Source organism: Anastrepha ludens, chromosome 3, assembly GCF_028408465.1.
Source record: "Anastrepha ludens isolate Willacy chromosome 3, idAnaLude1.1, whole genome shotgun sequence".
Classification (NCBI taxonomy): Eukaryota; Metazoa; Arthropoda; class Insecta; order Diptera; family Tephritidae; genus Anastrepha; species Anastrepha ludens.
In genome coordinates, this window is record NC_071499.1 from 23,595,120 (window position 1) to 23,616,271 (window position 21,152).

The following is a 21,152-nucleotide window of genomic DNA, read 5'->3' on the forward strand; positions in this document are numbered from 1 at the left end:
TGTTGCCTGCGGACAAGCCTCGTAGATTGGAATGGGCCCAAAAAGTCATCGAAATCCGTCGGGTCCGTCGAATATGGGCAACCCTGCATTTTGTCAAATTCAAAATTTAAAGTGCCACCTCTGAAAATCTTCACCATGCCAATAAATGTTAATTTCACATTTGTGTTTCTGCTACCACCTTGTATGAATTCGCCTTGGAGGCAAAGAGCACAAAAGTCGTTGCTTCGTCAACAGTCAAGCGAGTACAAAATATTTGAATGCATTCATATTCATACGAGTAAAAATTAATAAAATGTTTTAGATCCATTGGTGGTAAATTTTTGGGTCTTATTGACTCGCAGCAATGCACGAAATAGTCTCGTTTTTCAACTAATTTGTAGTTAAATATTGAAAAATAGATGGAACTGCTTTTAAGTATATGCATACAAACATACATACACATGCACATATGTATTTGTGTTTTCCGATATCTCCATTCGGTATTCTCGAATGTTCTCATATTGACGAAGTAATAACAAAATAAAATGCGCAAAGATGTATTTTCAATAAATATTACATATGTATGTACATATGTACACATGTACACAGTGTGTGTAAATATTCGTTTGTATGCATGCAATGAAGCATGTAAGTTCCTGTAAACACAGTTATCATATGTACATATGTACCCACATAAGTAATTACAAACATACATACATACATACGTACATGCTTAAGTATGTGCAATACCTTTACTTCCATCGCTTGCCATCTGACTTTACGCGCAAGAATCAAGATCAGTTACAAGCACAACAACACAAGCTATCAATGCAATTCCAACATCCACACGAACAAACATATGCGGCTAGAGCCCCTATCAAGCACGAATGCCTCGCTCGTTGCACCACTCCACACCACAGTCAAAGTCGAAGCCGAAGAACAAGCCGAATGCGAAGAGTAGACACAATTATCACAACAGCCTTTTTTTTTGTTGGTTTTTGGTTAACACACAAGCAGCAACTGTCTTGCGCTGAGCTATTGACTGGGCTGACTTTTGTGTTCGTCTGCGCTCGTCTCGCATTGGCTTCGCTGCGGAAGATTGAGCACGTCACGGTACACGCAAATATCAATAAAATTACCGCAACGCAGCTGATTCGATTTAGTATTGCGGTGTCTTTCAAATGAAACATTATAATTGAACAGTTAAAGAGCTGAGCTGAGCTGATCGACGGACGAAAAAGTTAGAGCAAATTAAGCGAAAGTTGAAAGAACGTAAACTGTGCATTGTAGCTGAATATTTGAAAATTTCTTAATTCAAGACAGCAAAAATCGGAGAATAAATGAAATTGCCACTTGTTGACTGAATAGAAAAGTAAAAACTAAAATTGGTTTTATTGGCAAATAAAAGAAAAACGATCGCATTCTCATTAATATTAAATTGCAATATGTTTTAGTTCAAACGAAAAAAAAGTGAAAATGTATGCAAACTGTTCGTTGAGTTGAATATCAATTCGAAAGCTATTTTTGGACAGTGATCATTACTTTGCTGCTATCGAAAGAACTGTTAAAATATAAACAATTAAATAGAAACTGTTAAGGTTGTAAAAAGACATTACAATAAAAATATAGACAATTTAATTGCTGGTGCAATATTTTCTAAATAACAAAGCGATTAACAACAACAAAATGTATATATCAAACTCCACCGGTGGCCTGATGCTGCAGACGATGCTGTATTTGGCCAACCAGACCAGTAGAGCGGCGGTGAATACGTTGGTTGACCTGCCGCCAGCGCAGAAGAGTGGTAAGTGAATGATCATGATTTAGGTGTGTGGCTCTGGGCAAGCCATGCGAATGGCTTAGAGCAGGCATACGAAAATTCTACAGATAGCGAACAGACAAAAATGTTGGGTTCTTTTATTAGGTGTGGTTGCGGTGCATTGAAAATCGAGAATAAATCGTTTTCTAACGTTTATATATGTATGTACATATGTAGGCAATTAGACTATTCCGAACTGGTCCGAAAGAATGTAGTTCTGAACTAGTTCGATTAATATTCAAATAGGTGAGCAGGTAATTGCTTAGAAATGCATTGTGCATCTTTAATAACTGACCCGAATGGAAATAGTTCTGAGCTAGTACGATTAATACTTAAATAGGTGAGCGGATAATTGCTTAGAAATTAATTTTACATATTTAATAACTGGACCGAATGTAAGTAGTTTTGAACTAGTTCGATTAATACTCGAATAGTTGAGTAGGTAATTGCTTAGAAATGCATTTTGCATATTTAATAACTGGTCCGAACGCAAGTAGTTCTGAACTATAACGATTTATCCACAAATATGTGAGAACGAATATTTGCATAGAATATTTAATTACTATTATATTTGAATAATATTTAGTTCGAGCGCCTTTGCGTGCGTGAATACCATTCGGGAGTGCATAGATTCGAACCACCGTGGATGATACAGGAAAATGATAGAGAAAGTTTTTTCTTAATAAGGGTCGCCCATCGGCAGACAATGGCAAACCTCTGAGTATACTTCTGGCATGAAAAAACTACTCATAAAAACCATTTGCCGGTCGGAGTCGACTTAAAACTGTAGGGGGACCATTGTGGAACAATATCCTTCACAAATAAGAGGAGGAGTTCATATGCAAGCAACTATATCATTTTGGACTAGTCCGAAAATAACTAGTTATCAACTAGTCCGAAGAAAACACAAATATGCGACAGCTAATATTTGCTTAGAACTGAATTTTGCATATTTAAACGCGTATTTAAAAATCCCTTATTCGTTCTATATTTCATTAATACATTAATTCATTCTGGCAACAATGTGGAGCGTGCATTTTTTCATATATCTTCATATGTACATTTCGCAACGTGTTTATGCTTTGTTAACGATCAGCTGATTTTCAAACAAGTGTGTTTTGTGTTTCTCATTGCGAAGGGAAAAATAATCTTTGCATGAATTTATAGTTCGAGTGACGCATCAGCTTCCGGTGTATTTCGTTCAGAACGCCCTCTGCCTCGTATTATCTGCATAGGTTGAATGATAAGCAAACATCTTCATACGATTTGTTCATAGACTGGACTGCTCTAATTCAGTCCGGAAGTAGTTCTAACCTAGTTCGGGTAATCTGTAAGCAAGTGTTTTTTTATTTTTATTTTATTTCTATTTCAAAATTAGACTACAAAGTGTTATTATTCAAAACCATTATAAAGTCAGTAGGGGGATGTTTGGTATACAGCTTTGGGGGCACTACCTGTTCACTAAGAATAATATCAATCGCTCTACAATGCGTTATATTGAGATAGCGATGTTAGATGAGGCAATTAAAAATAGTGGAGTAAAGTATCACCTGAATTGAAAGCCTCTTCCTATTGCTTTCGTTAGACTTCATTTTAACTATAAGCGATTCAGTAAATGGAGGTGACTCGCAAAGGAGGCACTGAAATCAGCAGACAAGCACTAGATTGTAATTTCCAGGGTCAGCTTAACCGAGGCAGACCTAGAGGCTCATGGCGCCGTTGCCTCGAAAGTGAAATAAAAGCTGTGAACTACAACCTGACGTGGTAGCAAGTAAAAGCAAAATTAGAAAACAACGGAGTGGACAAACTCATGTCGAAATATTTGAATTCTTATCAAGAAACGTTGAGGAATTCTTACCAAGACACTGCAAAATTCTTTGCCTTTCAATTGCTTCTTATTTACATTCTGTCAAACAAGTACCGAGAATTGTTCAATAAAACGCAAAATTTGTTTAATCATCCAAATTTATTTTGAGGCCTCAAAATAGGCCCCATTCGAAGCAATACACAAATGCCAACGACTAGTCCAGTTATCAAAGCATCTTTTAAACGCGTTTGAAGAGATCTTTTTCAGCTCTTTCAACGAATTCTCCTTAAAGGCCTCTATCGACTCAAAGCGGCGTCCGCGGAGTGGTAATTTAAGTTTTGGGGTAAAAGGAAAAAGTCACAGGGGCCTAAGTCCGGTGAATATGGTGATTGTTCGATGATATTTGTCGAGCTTTTGGTCAAAAAACTGTTCATAATATCAGCCTTGTGAGACGGGTCGTTATCATGGTGCAAGGTCCATGAATTTTCTTTCAACAAATTGGGCCGTTTCCTACGCACATTCTTTCTCAAACGTCGCATAACTTGCAAATAATATTCTTTATTTACCGTACAACCATTTGGAACGAATTCCGACTGCACAACACCCTGATAATCAAAGAAAACGAGTAGCATGACTTTCACTTTTGACCGACTTTGACCTGGGTTTTTGGGTTTAGGCTCATGTGGATAGCGCCAACGTTGACGTTTGGGTGTTGTACCGACTCAATTTCTTCTTCATCTCCACAGCTGCAGCAAAAGTCATCTGTGAAGACGCTGATAGTTGATCTGTTGAATCCAAGCAGACATTCAGATAAGATTAGATTCTTTATGAGGTTTGCACTTTTTGCAGATATTTTGACATTTTAAGATTCAGTGATGGCCAGCGCGCTTTGGAGACCCTGCAGTTAGTAGTCAGAGACCATCTTCTAATGGTCACCGCGATTACACTCAAGTTAATCGCAGTGTACAGTTTGTTTAGAGGAATGCTTATGCCCTCTACCACTCGCTGAAGGTCCATTTCGAGCATCCTTGTATGCGTTAGTAAACCAAATATTCTTTAAGTATAAAATAGAATAATTTATATGCTACTAAAGAAGGTTTTTTATGAATTCTGTCGCGAGTAATTTTGATAAAAAAAATTTTTACAAATTTTTTTGTTTTACTAAATTTTTTTGTAAATTTTAAAATTACTCGCATTATCAGCTGAAGAGTTTCAAAATGGCACCACTTAGTTTGGAACTACTTCTAAACTAGTTCTCAACTAGTGTTAAACAAGACAAGTTAGGAAAGAGCCTCTCCCAAAATTATGTCTAGTTAAAAAAGTACAGTTATATCGCTTAATATTATTATTTTCGATACCATTCCCACAAACAGCTCAATATTTTACTATGAGACTACTTAGTTTTTCGACTAGTATTTACGAAACTGGACCTCACACGCTTTTAAGTTTAACGAAATATATAGACGATTTTTCTTAAAACTATTGTTGACTAGTTGCAAATATACCTTTTCGATATTATTCACACAAACAACAAAACAATATTTTTGGTTTCTGAAACTACCGAGTTACTCAATCAGTTCGGAATTGGTCCCCAACTAGTGTAAAACTACTGTATGTAAGACTGTTTATGGGTAGCTAGAAAAACGAATCGTCTACAGAGGAAATTTAAGAAGTGAAAATAACGCCCGCTGTCAACAACATGAGAAACAACAAAGCCTGTGGGCCCGCCAGATACCGGCAGATATGTGGAAGCAATGTGGGAAAAATAAAATGGCTAAAGGATCTGTTTACCAAAATATACGAAAAAGGTCATATTCCAAATGCATGGAGAAATAGCTAACTAATACCAATGAATACCTGAATGTAAAGGCAAAGGAGTTGTACAAAATGTGAAAACTATCGAGGGGTGAAACTTACATCGCCTACCCTTAAGATATGGGAAAGAGTTGTAAAAGATCCCATTTTAAATATGGCAGAAATAACACCAAACCAAAGCGGGCTCGTAGCCGGAAAGTCGTCAGCAGATGATACAGGTAATTAGACTGCTAACGTAGAAACACCGCAATAGGAAGAAAAATCTGCGATTTTTATAGATCTAGAGAAGGCCTTCGATAGGGTACCTAGGCCAATTAGTACGGCTGTCCTTAAGAGCCAAAGGAGTACCGGAACAATACATCAACCTGATTCAAGCCATGTACCATGAAACCACCACGCAAGTATGTACACTTGGCAGACTAAAGCAAAAGCTCCCAGCGAGGGTCGGTGTGCACCAGGGCTCAGCCTCAGCCCGTTGATTTGTAATATTGTTATGTATCATCTGACAGCTAAAGTTCAAGACAAACCTGCATGGAATATCCTTTACGCGGACGATATCGTCTTAATTAAAGAGAACCTCGCGTGCTTGGAGAGAAAACTGAACACTTGGAATGAAATACTGGCCAAGAACGGAATGCGCATAAATGTGCAGCAAACCGAATTCCTGCACCTGCCGTTTGACGAAGAGGAAACAAACCAAGGAGTGGCCCTCTATATCAATGGGCAGCCAATAACAATAACAACAAGTTTCAAGTACTTCAGATCGATTCTAAGCAAAAATGGAAGCATAGACGAAGGTGTGACACACAGAGTTAATGTGGCGTGGTTATTGTGGCGCAGCCTGACGGGCGTCATATGTGACAGGAAATGCCATTAACGATTAAGGGAAAGGTGTACAAAACCTGTGTGAGATCAGTATTGCTGTAAGGGTCGAAATGTTGGGCAAAGCAAGCTAAACACAACCAGAAGATGCACGTGGCGCAAATGGAAATGCTTCGCTGGGCAAGAGGAATAACGCGCGTGGACAAAGTGAAAAACATCGAGGTACCAGACGATATGAAAAATGCATCAATCTCGGTAAAAATGAGAGAAGGCATGCAAGATGATACGCACGCGTAAAGCGTTGACACAAAGCACATCGTCAAGCTCGTCATGAACATAACTGAGCCAACAAGAACTAGAGGAAGGCCACAATCGGCCTGGCTAAATACGATACAAAGGGGCATAAGAGAGCAGCACCTTGATGATGTGACTAAGCAGGCAAGAGAAACCTGACGCACAAGGAGGGCCGATCTCAAGTAGGGACAAGGCAAAGAGAGAGGGTGTACTAAAATATGTACATAAAGTATAATTCTCAACCAGTTCGTAATTGGTCTCCAACTAGTGTAAAACTACTGTATCTAAAACTGTTTTGTGGTAGTTAGGAAAACAGGAAGAAGGGAAGAAGAAAATCAATTTGCAGATTGAGAGAGTACTAGAATATACTCAATTTTTTTAGTACTAAAATAAACTCCATTTTTTAGTACTAAAATGTACTCCCCGAATAAAATGTGGGGAGAGCAGATATTTTTTTATCTAATTAGTACTAAAATATACTTCAGTAGCTTTGAACTAGTTCTAAAACAGGCATTCATTCAAAATTTATTTTAGAAATAAACGAATCTTTGTCAGACTAGTTCAAAATAGTACTAGTGCCAACACTAGTTACCTTTTGACCACTTACTGGTACACATATTTTCACTACTGGGTATTCACCACATACTTACATAAATCGAATTACGCATATGTCACCTATTCACCTAACTGCCGCGCACCAAACTCGATTTTAAGAACTGGCCAAATTCGTCGTGCAATTTTGCGAAATAGCAAAAAAGTTAGGCAACTCGGAAATAGGCGATTTTGTAAGATGTCTTGGGAAGTAAAATAGTGGAAAATCTAGTCCAATCCGACAGTTCATTACTGCCAATATGCGCGTGGTGTGGTAATGCAATCCACCTGTGGCTGGCAACTGGTAATCGATTTGGTTGCTTTTGAAGTTTCTTATTTTCTATATTCTGCTGTCTGCTGCCTGCATTTTTGCGGCGTTCACCGGCTGCCTTACTGCCTCCCCTTCTTCCGTCGCCGCGATTGCAGACACAAGCCGACTGGCGACTGCAATCTAACCGCCTAGAAGGTTCAATCAAATATTTTGTAATATGTAAACTAGTTAGTTAACCGTTTCTTTCACAAACAGTCCCAGCGGGTTTTGGTTGAATTTTTTTTTCTCAATTGCACGTAGTTATTTATAATTTTTTTTCTGATTTTTTTTATGTTTTTTTATAATTTTTATTTAGATTTTTTTTTTATGTTTTTTTTTTAAATTTGTGGTATGAAAACTTTGTTTAGGGGCATACACACGCATATGCATACATACATTGGCACTTACATATGTAAGTGGTCAGTTTCAAGATTTTTTTCGCTAAGTATTGTTTGTATGCCTGTGAGGACGCGCTGTTCATTCAACCAAATAAATTCGATGCATTCTTTTTAAATAAATATTTACCACAAATATCATTTGGAAAACAAATACATAGTTGAGGATGTGCAAGGTTTTCACTTTAATGCATTAGTCATGTACGGCTTACTGTAATATTTAATGTGTTTGTGGATACAGCAGAGAATCAATAAGTGGAACCAAGAACTCATTAAGTCTTTAGGTTTCATTGAAATGGTTGTTTGATGGTGCTTTTGGTGCTACTTATGAAATAATCGGGGTACAGTTTTATGGTATTTGGAGGAGATGGTATTTTGTAGAGCTGGTATTTTGTGCTCAGAGTATATTTTGGACCTAAATCCCAACCAATTTTTTTCAAGCCTTGGAATGCGGGTATACAAATGAATCTGAAACATCTGCGCTGGCTACAAAGATTTCTCTTTTAAGTGCAGAAATAGGAAAATAATTGTGTTAGTGTGTTGATTGATCAGAAAATATATAATTGCAAAATCAATAGGTCTATTTTTGAGCATATCCCGGCAACTACAGCTCTGCCACCTGGTGTGTTTAATAACTATTGGGACTTATAGGGACTTATTGAGAGGTTTTGACAATTTGTTCCTTTCTTATATAATTTTTTCTATTCATTTTTTTATGAAAATATGAAATTTTCTGACAAAATCCACATAGATCCAAGTTTAAAATTTTGTGTAAATACAAAAAAATAATCAAAATGTCACACTTTTTAGTGAGAATTTCTAAACACATTTCGAGAATGTCTTTTTATAGCTCAATAAATTTTTATACAAGTTTTAAGGGGGAACGCTACTGTGGGGGGTCAAAAAATAGTCGATTTTTGGGAATTTTTTTCTTTTAAGTAGGAATGATTATTCGAGGATCGGACAAAAGGCAATTTATTATATATGTATTAAACTAAGTTGATGTAAATTTTGATTAAAAAATATTGAAAATTGACAAATTTATGCAAATAAACGTAACGAGTTGAAAAAAAATGACGTCATCTGGTGGCAACGATACAGCAATGAATAATCATCTGAAATCAAAAACCAAAAAATTTTATTAATCTACACAATAGAGGCTATCGTTGTAGGTAGTCGTTTTGTTTTTTTTTTTTGACAAAATGATGGTGATTTGAATTTCGATGTATGTTTTTCACCATTTTTTTGATTTTAAACAGACCCAAAAAAATATATTAGTTATCTTTAAAATTTTGAAAATCGGCTACGTACCACGATAACCAATGCGATAACAAAAATTTTGAAAAGGAGAAAATTCAAAATGGTTCATTAGTTTTCGAGAAATCGTTGCCACTATATCAAAAAAAGTCGTTTCAAGAAAAACGCGTTTGAAATAAAGCATCGTATCGTAAGCACTACGTAGCCGAACCGACGGGCGCTCATTTAAGTGCACATAGAATCGGGAATAAAGCGAATTTCGCTTTAAAATTTTTACCACATTTTCTTGAGTAGTTATATTAACAATTTATGCAAAAAAAAAATAAATTTTTTTGAATTTTCACAGGGCGTTCGCCCTTAAAATCAAAAATTATCGAAAATGCCGATTAATCGATTTAATATTGCAATTAATTTGTTGGTCTTTGATTTGGTAGGTTAATCGGGTAATACATTTTTTCCCCATCTCTGACGTAGTGTACAAAATATTAACTGTTTCACTGTATTTATGGCTGAACGAGTTGTGATTTACTTATACAATCCCCTTATTGCCTCAATAGCTCGCTTACTACAACGATTGTATGTCTTTTTTTTGTTTCAAGATAATGAGCAGGGGCTCTTCAACCGTATTTATGATATAATATAAAAAAAGTCACTGTTTTAAATCAACTCATTTACGATTAATAAGCGAATGAAATTCTAAGCAAAAAATTCTAAGCAAAGGAATGCTTATCTAGCAGATAATACGACTAATAATCCAGGGAAAACCTTCAATGAAATAGATTTCGTAATGTATTTAGTTGCAGTTCCAGTTTAGGATTTTTTTTTTGTATTTTTTTTTGTTTTTTTATTTTTTTTTGTTTTTTTTTTTTTTTTTTTTTTTTGTTTTTTTTCTGTTTGCAACTCACTACTTAGTTAGACACAAAAAACAGAAAAAAACAGAATTACTGATAATTTTTGCCTCTAATAATTCAATAGGCGTCATAATAGAAAAATATTATTTTTTGTGTCGCGTGGGAGCATAAATTGCATCAAATATTGTTACTAACAGCAAGCAACAGCATTCACAATTAAAAAAAAAAAATTTCTTAAATATAGCTAAGCTCCAGGAAAGCAATTTTGCCTTCGAAACTCACATCAATTAACACACAACAACACCAGCACAAGTTACAGCACATTTCCATACACACAACTTGAGCCCAGACGCGCATTGCAGTTCAAAGAGTTCAAATTCGGTTGATAAGCAGAATCGTCATAAAATCATTTTAAACATGCAAAAATGAAATAGCATACGAGTATTAAAAAGTATTAAAATCATTCAAGTATTGGGTAGAATATCAAGCACTAAAAATGTTTTTTTGAAGGCTGGCAACTGATAGTTTGGCACATTGACGACACAACCCAAAAGTATTTGGCGTTTAGTAACGAGTATCAAACTGAATATACATAAACACACATTTTTTCTATGTGTGCGTTTACACTTGTATGTGTGTATGTAGGCGCGCGAGCACAGAATTTGAGCGTATCCCTGCAGTTAAATCGGGTAGTTCTGCACTACTTTAGTACCAGTTTGCTTTGCAGCAACAGTAATTCGCCTTCTATCCTTTTTCACTGCTAGCAGCTGGTGTTTTTAACATTGGAACTCCCGAGACTACCATTTGATGGTTTTCAAATTTCATGCTTAAATATTTCGATATAATTTATGTATTTTTCTAGAACTATATAACGACTTTTAATGGAATATGGAAACAATTACACATTCCAATTCAATTTCCATTCAGGCGTTTTAACTTTCATAACCTGTTTGACCTAACACATGGACTGAAAAATCCCGGGTCTAACAAAGAAAACACGTTTTTTCTTTTTTTTCAAAATTAGCTTTATTCATCAGCGTAATTTCCATCAAGATTTCCATTCAATACCATTTTTTTTATAGAACGATTTATCTTTTGCCTCAAAATAGGCTTCCGCTTCAGTGATAACCTCTTCATTCGAGCGAAATTTCTTTTTGTCTTTGCCATATGCGGACGTTTTTTTTGCAATTTTGCCCTCAAACGCCCCAATAACGCTATTTGTTATTCATTATTGATGGTATTTCCCTTTTCAAGATAGTCGATGAATATTACACCACCCACATCCCAAAATACCGAGGTCATAACCTTTCCAGTTGATTGTTGAGCTTTCGAGCGCTTTAGAAGAGGTTCACCAATTGCGCTCTACTCACTTGGCGTTCGTTTTGATTCCGGAGTGAAGTGATGGATCCATGCTTCATCCTTTGTCGCATATCGAAGCGAAAACTCCGTTTTATTACGTTTAAACATGGGCAAACACTGCTCAGAATCATCAAAACGCTCTTGTTTTTGTTCAACAGTGAGCAAACGCGGCATCCATTTGGAACAGAGATTTCTCATAGTCAAATACTCATGAAATTTGAAGCCAACTCATTCTTTTGATATCTTTACGATGCCAGCTAACTCACGCAACTTCACTTTTCGATCATTCAAAATGATTTTGTGGATGTTTTTGATATTTTCTGGTGTTACTGCTTCGTTGCCTCATTTGGACGTCCACTGCATTGTGCAACGTTGGTGTCTCTACGACCGAGTTTGTGGTCAGCTAACCATCGTTTTCTTGTTGTTTCTGATGCAGCGGAGTCGCCATAGCCCTTTTCAAGACATTGCTTCGCTTGAACGGCATTTTTACGCATCAGAAAGCAGTGTAAAATGAAAACACTCAAATCCATTGTTTTGAAAATAACAAAAGTAGCGTCACTCTTAGCACTCACGTGGGCAACTAGAGATGGTTTGATTTGATTCTTCTTCTTTTTTTATCAAATGTTAATTCAATACTTTTCCTCCTTACTTTACAGATTTGAATAACGTCCGGTGCTATGGCGTCTATGGCTGTTTTCCATTGGATGGTCCTTGGACCACCGAAACGCGTCAGATCAACGTACATCCACAGAAGCCTTCGGAAATAGAGCCACATTACACGCTTTACACGAGCCGAAGCATGAAAAATCCGAAATTCATAGACCTAAATGATCCGGAGGCGATAACGCAAATGGGCATCAATCCAGTGGGGAAGATTTTCTTCATCTCACATGGCTACCTAGAAAATGGCAATATCGATTGGGTGAGTTGCAGTTGGGTGCAGAACAAGAATATCTGATTTTAACGGCCTTCGCTTATTGGCAAATTTATTTATCGTTGCAATTCATATTCCAGATGAGGGAGTTGTGCAAAACTTTGCTGCACAGTGAGGCCGAGGGCGATGCCGCTGTTGTGCTGATCGACTGGGGCGGCGGTTCCAGTCCTCCCTATGTGCAAGCCGTTGCGAATATACGACTCGTTGGCGCTATCACCGCGCATGTCATTCACATGATTTATGTAAGTCGCGATTTTCTGCTAAATTACGGAAATTTTCTTAGATTTTATACTAAAATTTTATAAAAAAAAATCTTCTTTTCATTACAGGAAGAGCTGCACTTACCGAATCTGCGCAATGTGCACGTAATCGGTCACTCGCTAGGCTCGCATTTGGCTGGCTATGCCGGCTATCATTTGCAACAAGATTTCAATTTGAAGCTCGGACGCATAACGGGCTTGGATCCGGCGGCGCCACTCTTCTCTGAAACTGAGCCGATTGTGCGCTTGGATCGCTCCGATGCCGAGTTCGTCGATGCCATACATACGGACGCCAATCCATTGATGAAAGGTGGTTTGGGCATTTATCAGCGTGTCGGCCATGTTGATTTCTATCCCAATGGCGGTTCTGATAATCCTGGCTGTGACGTGCGCTTGCACGATTATATGAAAGGACGTTCAAGTTCCGTTTTGACCAGCATGCAAGAGTTCCTGAGCTGCAACCACATTCGTAGTTATCAGTACTTCACGGAGAGCGTGGAGAACGAGTGCCCCTTCATGGGCATCAGTTGCGAATCGTATGAAGCATTCAAGGCGGGATTGTGCGGGCGTTGCGATGAAGATGGACAAGTCTGCATGCGTATGGGCCATCATACCTACACGGACTACAAGGAGCTGTCAGCGGCTGGTTTGATAGACACACAGAAGCCACCCGTGTTGTACCTGATGACGGGCGATAAGAAGCCCTTCTGTCGTAAGTACTTTTGTGTATGCGATTCCTTGCGGATTTGCTTACTAATCTACATTCCTGTTTGCACTTTGCAGGCTATCACTACCGCATCACAGTGCGCGTTTCCGGTCACGATCAGAGTAGCATGCATGGCGGCGAGATTGGCACCATTTCTGTGCGGCTGCACTCCAGCACGAATAGCAAAAAGCCAGCGGATTCTGTGCGTTTCTCCGAGAAGGCCATGTACTTTGAGCCAGGCTTCGAATATAGCGCAATGGTGCTGGGCAAGCAAATGCGCAATCCGGTGCCGCGTGCCTCTGTTTACTGGGAATATCAAACGAATTTCCTGAATCCACTTACGTGGCGGATACTCTCTTCGCCGCGCATTTACCTGGATTATATAATTATTGAGTCGCTGGAGAATCCCGATATGCAGTTGCAGCTGTGTCCACTCAACCAGAACGCTGTGATATCCGGCGTGGAAAATATAATGCAGGAGAAGTATTGCAAATGATGCTCTTGCACACACACAAGCGCATACGTAGAGCAGCCGTTAAGTGAGAAGGCGCTCCAAGTGTTGATCGTAGTAAAATGCATTTAATTGAGCGCTATGCCACGCGCTCTCCCTCTCTCTCTCTCTGGAAATACAATTCATATATGCCAACAAACAGTTAAGAAGAAATAAGAAGAAGAAGACCGCTTATTCTCATTTCCGTACCCAGCAAGTCTACAAAAACAATAAACGGCGCCCTCTAGCAGCTCACAAGTGAAGCTTGGTACAGCGCGTGTGATTTGGAGAGAGCGGCGATTTGGTTGCCGCTATCAAAGACATCTACCTAATTTAGTACAGCTCATAGCGCAGAGTCGTAGTGGAGAGTTTGATACTTGTATGAAATGAACTCTCCGGTTAGTAGTGGAGAGTTTGATAGTTGATTAAAATGAACTTTCCGCTTAGTAGTGGCACACACCATTTCGGTAGCGCTTGTACTTATCACATTTCGGCACTGAATTTCCTTTATATTATTACCTGGGAAGACTTCCAACTGTTCCTCATGGCAGCCTTCCGTTCGCAGGAGTAAATCAATTCAGTGATTTGAGAAATTCCTATAGGAATTTTAAGTCCATTTGTAAATATTAACACACATATGTATATACATGCTGACACACATACATGCTTACATAACATACCTACATACATGTATACATAGACACATCCATACATGAACGCCCGCATATCCATTACCTGGTTTCAGTATAACGCTAATATTTATTGAATTATTTATACGAACTTATATTGTACCTAATTTATTTTTAAGTAATACAATGAAATATACACACACACACATATATATGTATATGTACAGTTGCTAATAAAGTTTTGAATTGTAAGAAAATAAATATAAAAAATAGCAAAATTGTTTTGTTTTATAAAATGTGACGCACTTTTTCTATAGAAGTTCCACTGGCATACAGTTAGTAACAGAAGAAAGTATACACCGGATACGCTTTCAAGTTCCCCCCAATCGATTCCTTCAAATAACCTAAGTTATAACAAAATTATGTTTTATTTACATGAATGAAATACAAAAATTATATTTAATCCAAATAATGGCAAAATTTTAAAAAGGAACAAAATGAGAGGTTTTTATATTAAACTTTATAAAAATTCATGTCTCCAAAGTAAGTATACAGTTCAGTTTTTATCTCATTCCTCTTGAAGGACGTTTTTCAGTTGTTCCTTATTTCTAATCGGATGTTGACGTAATTGCCGCTTTAAATGTTCCCATAAATGTTCGATTGGGTTGGTATCCGGGGACTGTGGCGGTGTTTTCAGCTGTTTTCGCACTCTGTGTAACAGCCACTCTCGTACAATGTTGGATGTGTGCTTGGGGTCATTATCCTGCTAGAAGATAAACGTTCCTCCAAGGTCCAATTTCGTAGCGCTTTCTTTTAAATTATTTTTCAAAATATTTAAATAACCATATCGGTCCATAATATTTTCGATAAATACCAAGTTTCCAACCCTGTTAGCAGCCATACATCCCCAAACCTTCACAAAACCCCCTCCATGCTTCACAGTGCCGGTCATATTGTTTGGATTCAATGCCGCGTTAACTTTTCTCCAAACTTTTTCACCGCCATCAGATCCACAGATACTGAACTTATACTCGTCAGAAAATATGGCTTGGTTCCAAAACGTTTGGTCATATTTTTCATGGCCTTTTGCGAATGAAATCCGTTTACTCCGATTGACACTACTTACGAAGGGCTTATTCCTAACACTGCGCCCATGATAACCAGCCTTATGCAAAACCCGGCGAATAGTTTGGGTGCTAAATTGTTTTCCAGTCTCATTTTCAACTTCAGATTTCAATTAGGGGGCACTTATTTAGGGGTTTGTCCTGATTTTCCGTACGACTAAGTTTTTTTTCTCTGGGTCTTAAGAGCGGCGGACGGCCACAACGCTTTGTTTGTTTGTTAACAGTAATAGTAGCCCCGCCAGTGTCGGGCATATCACCGGTCATCTTCGTCTAGCTCATCTAGGGCTAGGCTCAGAAAACATGCTGTTTCGACGGGATGGATCCAAAGGGAGAGGGGTGTTAGATGAGTCGGTTTTAAGGGGCATGTGAAAAGGTGGTTAGTGTCGTGCGAGGTGCCTTCACATGCCGGACATATGTTTGGTATGTCGGGGTCGATTCTGGATAGGTAGGAGTTTAACCTGCTACAATATCCAGAACGTAATTATGCCAGTGTTACACGTGTCGAGGCAGCTGGAGCTCTTCATCTGCTGTAGGTGGTGGTTGGACTCCGATTACGGCATTCACAGGACGGGAGCTTAAGAAGGTAGTGACAGTCTCCCGGTGAATGTCGTTTATTGACTATCTAAATACTGTCAGGTCCAGTAGATTGCGGTCAGTTTTGTCCTGGATTTCGTCAGCGTAGTCTAAGAGATGTCTCCTGACGTGCATGGGTGGCGGCTCAGGCTCAAGCAGGTGTCTGCAGGGGTGAAACCTGCGTTAACATCCCAGCAGGAACTGCTTGCTGAGCAGTTTGTTATGCTCCATTACTGGAAGCATTTGTGCCTCGTTGTGTAGGTGTTGAACCGGGCACATCAGGAGGCAACCGGTCGCTGTCCGAATGGCAGTATTTTGGCATGTCTGTAGCTTTGTCCAGCTTGTCCACAGGCGACCAGACAGGCGCTGCATAGTTTAGAACTGGCCGACCAATTGTCTTAAATGTCGATAGCAACAGTTCTTTGTCTTTGCTCCAAGTGCTGCCGGCAAGCGATTTGAGGACCTTGTTGCGATTTTGGACTTTAGTGGCAATTGAGGTTATGTGCGCAGAGAAGGAGAGCAAACTGTCGAAGGTTACACCTAAGATTTTGGGGTTCTTTACCGTTGGAATTGGTGTGTCGTCGACTTTTACCTTGAGTTGCAGTTTGACCTCCTTTGTCCAGGTGGTAAAGAGGGTCGCCGTGGATTTAGTGGGTGAAAGTTGGATATTCCTCGCAGTGAAAAAGCGAGAAAGGTCGTTGAGGTAATTGTTCACTTTGGAACACAGGCCATCGATGTCATTGCCCGACGCCATTATCGTACAGTCGTCAGCGTATGAGATCAGAGAAACTCCCGCTGGTGGTTGGGGGAGCTTCGAGATGTAGAAGTTGAACAGCAAGGGAGAAAGGACACTACCCTGCGGTACACCTTGCTTTATTTTCCTCTGTTTTGATTTGGCTCTCGCCCACAACGCTACTTATTAGTGGTGCTTCCCGCACTTTTATATGAACTGTAGCAAAACTTCTATCTATCAAGCGACCGATTTCTCGCAATGATTTATGTTCCTTATGATATATTATAATCAGTTTTTTTAAATCATCAGAAATCTCTTTTCCTCTTGGTGCCATTACTATAAATGTCGCAAAAATTAATATAAAACTAACTTCCTTAAATTTTTATACTCACTTTAATTATTTCCTTGTAATAGCTTTAACTTTTTTAATCAATAGGTAAAAATAAATGTTATGCTAACTGAACAATCGTTTGCTGTATACTAACTTTTGTGACATAAATTTCGCTGGCATCAAAGACAAAGCAAAGCGGGGATAACGGTACCTAAAATTTACAGCTAAATTAAGGCACATATGAAAGCTTATCCCAGTACCCAATTACCATGTGTAAAATATTTTGGTTACATATTAAGGAAAGCGGTAGCGTCAAACAATTCCATAAATCAGGCTCCTGTATACTTATTTATGTTACTAACTGTATGTACGCAAGTACAAGGTGGCGCAAAATTTAAATCTTTCTTTTGAATTTTTCATAAATAAGAATATTTTGTATATATTTAATTTTTTCTACTTTTTACTAAATACAAAAAAAAAAAAACTAATTTTGAGTGATGGAAATTTTTACTTTGGTCTTTACGCGCTGCAGCTGTCTAGTTGACAAATGTCAAATATGATTGGAGTACGACGCCAATTGCAAAAATGAAAGAAATATTCCGAAGGAGTTATTAATTTCTAAACGAGTACCTGGTGCTGTTCTTTTTTGCTGAGCGAAGTTATAGTCCATCACGTCCATGGTGAAAAGATTTTTATGGTGTGGCCAATAACAGATGAGTGTGAAATGGGTTTCGGTTATGATATTTGTATGAGATTTGACAAGTGGTTTCGCTGGTCCCTGCGCCCAAACACTCGTACCAAGCCCTAAAGTAAGCTGCAGTGGAAATCTTCATAGAAATTTCAGTCAAGGGATAGATTCGCCCGCAGTATTTTTTACTCTGTTACTATTAATATAATTAATTTTTTCTTTGCTTTATTTTTTTTTTGATGGGCACAAAAACGATTAAAACTAAATTAAACTTAATTTTTTTTTTTAATTTAAATTTTAAACGTTTCAGTTGAACTTCTGTTTTTTGCTAGCATTTTGAACAGTGGGAGTCTCAATGTACATACTTTGAAAAAAAATCCCCATTAGCTTTCATTGGTATTGGCATTCCTTTTTTCCATTCACCATTAAGTAGCTGATGCTCGATTTTGAAAAATACCTTGGAAAATATAAACATCTCCAAGTGTCACTTGTCCACATTCGCATGCCATCTCAGCAATTCTTAATTGACAACAGGTTCGAATTCATCTTTGGCATAGACTATGCCGCCCGCCATCAAACACGCGACACCCAAAAAGAAATGCACACTTTTTTCTTTCATTTTTGACAAAGAAACAACAAAGCAGCTGAACGCTGGTGACAGGCAAATAAATAAAAACATAAAATATGAGTTTGTAATGGAGACACATCGAGCAGGAATATAAAATAAAGTACGAACACACATGCACACATACATGCAATCAAGTGAGGTGGAGAGTTACAGGAGAAGAAGATGAAGAAGCAGAAGCAGGGGAAAGAGCACCGAGCACTGCGAGCTGTGAGATGCAATGTGAGACGCACAACAACTGAAATTAAATACAGAAGCTCCCAGGGGCAAACAGCCGCAAAGCTGAAAGTACTCACTGCAGCGCAATACCAAAAGGCTCGCATGCATGTGTAAGTTTGTATGTGTGGAAAGTAATAACAAAAAGAAACATATTGACGCCATCCACTTTAGGGTACTTTTGTACTTTTGTGTACATGTGATGTGTTGGCAACTAATTGAAGACAGGCAACGCACACATGCACAAACGCACATACATACATATATATGTGCATGCAGTCTCCCAACTACTGTCATTGCTGCACTTACATAAATGCATGCTGCGAGTGTTTCTGCTGTTTTTTTTTCAACATTTAATTTTTCAAAAACTTTTAATGGCTCCGAAATTGATATCCATAAATTAGGCAACAACGATGCTGCGACAATTTTCCCAAAAGGACAAGCAACGCAACCTATTTGAGCTGGCAATTGGGTGGGGACAGCTGTAGAATGCGGACAGCCTGTGGCGGTTGGAATTCGCTTTGGCTGCTGGGCGGCGGAGTGTTGACAGCGCAACGTCATGTGTCAATGGATGGATGGATATCGGCGATCTTCTGAGGCAAGCGGCACAAGAAGACAAAAGGCGGATGCATACACATACATAAGTACGTTTTTATGTATGTATGTATGTATGTATGTATGTTTTTGAATTAAACATCCATTTAGTAATTAAAGGCGACATTTTGGGGAGCTCCTAAAGTGCAGTTTTATAGCTGTCGGAAAAAAATAAATTTATTTTTGGTTTTACCAAAGAACTTTGAAAAAATATATGAATAAAACAAGGAAGCTTCCTTAAACTACTTGCATATAAAAGGCACATAATCATAGTTGAAAATAGTAGTTAAAAAAAAACCATAGTTTACTTTAACCCTTTGAAGCACACATTTTACTTACCAACCGCTTTTATGATTGCATGTAATTTTAAGGGTTTCAGGGGTCGCTGATTACGAATCTGAGGTCAGATTTGAGAAATTCAATATGGCGGATACAAAATGGCGGACCTATTTTTTGAAAAATTTTTTGGAAACTTACCAAATTTGACATTAGGGGGTTTTTGGGGTCGCTGATTACGAACCTTGAGTCAGATTTGAGAAATTCAATATGGCGGATACAAAATGGCGGACATATTTTTTGAAAACTTGTTGGACACTCACCAAGTTTGATATTAGGGAGTTTTTGGTATCCAACAAGTTTTCAAAAAATATGTCCGCCATTTTGTATCCGCCATATTGAATTTCTCAAATCTGACCCAAAATTCGTAATCAGCGACCCCAAAAACTCCCTAATATCAAACTTGGTGAGTATCCAACAATTTTTCAAAAAATATGTCCGCCATTTTGTATCCGCCATATTGAATTTCTCAAATCTGACCTCAGATTCGTAATCAGCAACCCCAAAAACCTTATAGTATCATGTCCCATCTTTATACATTATGTACTTTGTTGAAAAATGAATTTTTTCCTGAAAATAGACGATTTTTTCAATTTGTTTATCTGTAATTGTTTATAAATTCACGCAAAACAATTTTCTTAGTTTCAGTTACATTCTTTGATATATGGATTATCATATAAATAAATTTTCTCGGTCCCATTTTCATAAATATCAAATCTGTAGAGAAAAGTTGAGAAAAAAGAAGGTGGGAACCTGGCTTCCCACCATGCTCGTAAGGGTTAATCATAGTCGAATTAGTGCAATCAGTCAAAAAAAAATATCGGGAATTGTTCATTTAAAAAGCGCGCGTTGCACATAGAAATACAGGGTTTGATTGAAAAGTAATGAGCCTTCCCGCGCGTCTGCCAAGTGATCAACCGAATCGGCTGGTGGGGGAAAATGATCGTTGGACCTTCCCCTTCCCCTTCCACTAGTCCCAACCGGTCCCAGTTCGCTGACAACAGCGGTGCAGTCAACATCGCTTCGCGCGTGAAAGCCATTCCGGCGGATAAGTTTAAAAAATGTTTCCTGCAGTGGAAAATGCAGCGGAGTATTGACGCTTAAGGGTCCTATTTTTGAGAATATTAGTTGTATAAGCCAAAAGGTTTAATAAAACTGCTTAAAAAAAATTAAGGCTCATTATTTTTCGATCAAACCCTGTATGTCTAAATTTTTGTTGCTGGAATGTTGGTACAACTGTCCTCTATAGTGCCGCAGAGTTTGAGCGAGATCTGCCAATTAGCTTGTTTTTGGCATTTAATTATATCAGCCAACCGCAGGTGTGCTCTACGGTTTTCACTATGGAAAAAGATATCGAACAAAGAATTAGTCTTACATTTTGTGATTTTTGTGAACGGGATTTCGTGTGCTTATGAAAGAAAGCCTATGGCGAGTGTGTTTTATCAAAAACACGTGTCTACGAGTGGTATATGGCTTTGGTAGAGGGCCGAGAAGTCGTGGAAGATTTGCCTCGATCTGGTCACCCATCAACGTCTTCAACGGATGAAAACGTCGACAAAGTCAAGTCCAGACAGTTCCTTAGGAGAATTGAAAAAAAAAATTACCTAGAAAACC

General features: G+C 38.2%; 1 protein-coding gene across 1 annotated transcript; it reads left to right on the top strand.

Moving 5' to 3' along the window:
• The first annotated feature begins 1,100 nt into the window (after positions 1–1,100).
• Positions 1,101–14,583, top strand: LOC128857170 (pancreatic triacylglycerol lipase). Its single transcript, XM_054092795.1, has 5 exons — positions 1,101–1,783; positions 11,956–12,221; positions 12,314–12,475; positions 12,563–13,205; positions 13,277–14,583. Exons 1-5 carry the CDS (start codon positions 1,666–1,668, stop codon positions 13,693–13,695), a joined length of 1,608 nt encoding a protein of 535 aa, XP_053948770.1. The 5' UTR covers positions 1,101–1,665; the 3' UTR covers positions 13,696–14,583.
• Positions 14,584–21,152: the final 6,569 nt, after the last annotated feature.

What these genes read in the sequence shown, in the direction of transcription:
- LOC128857170 (XM_054092795.1), top strand. Translation starts at nt 1,666, where the DNA reads ATGTATATATCAAACTCCACCGGTGGCCTGATGCTGCAGACGATGCTG. An exon ending in GCCGCCAGCGCAGAAGAGTG is followed by an intron (nt 1,784 to 11,955) that starts GTAAGTGAATGA and finishes CTTACTTTACAG; the next exon opens with ATTTGAATAACGTCCGGTGC. An exon ending in ATGTCATTCACATGATTTAT is followed by an intron (nt 12,476 to 12,562) that starts GTAAGTCGCGAT and finishes TTTTCATTACAG; the next exon opens with GAAGAGCTGCACTTACCGAA.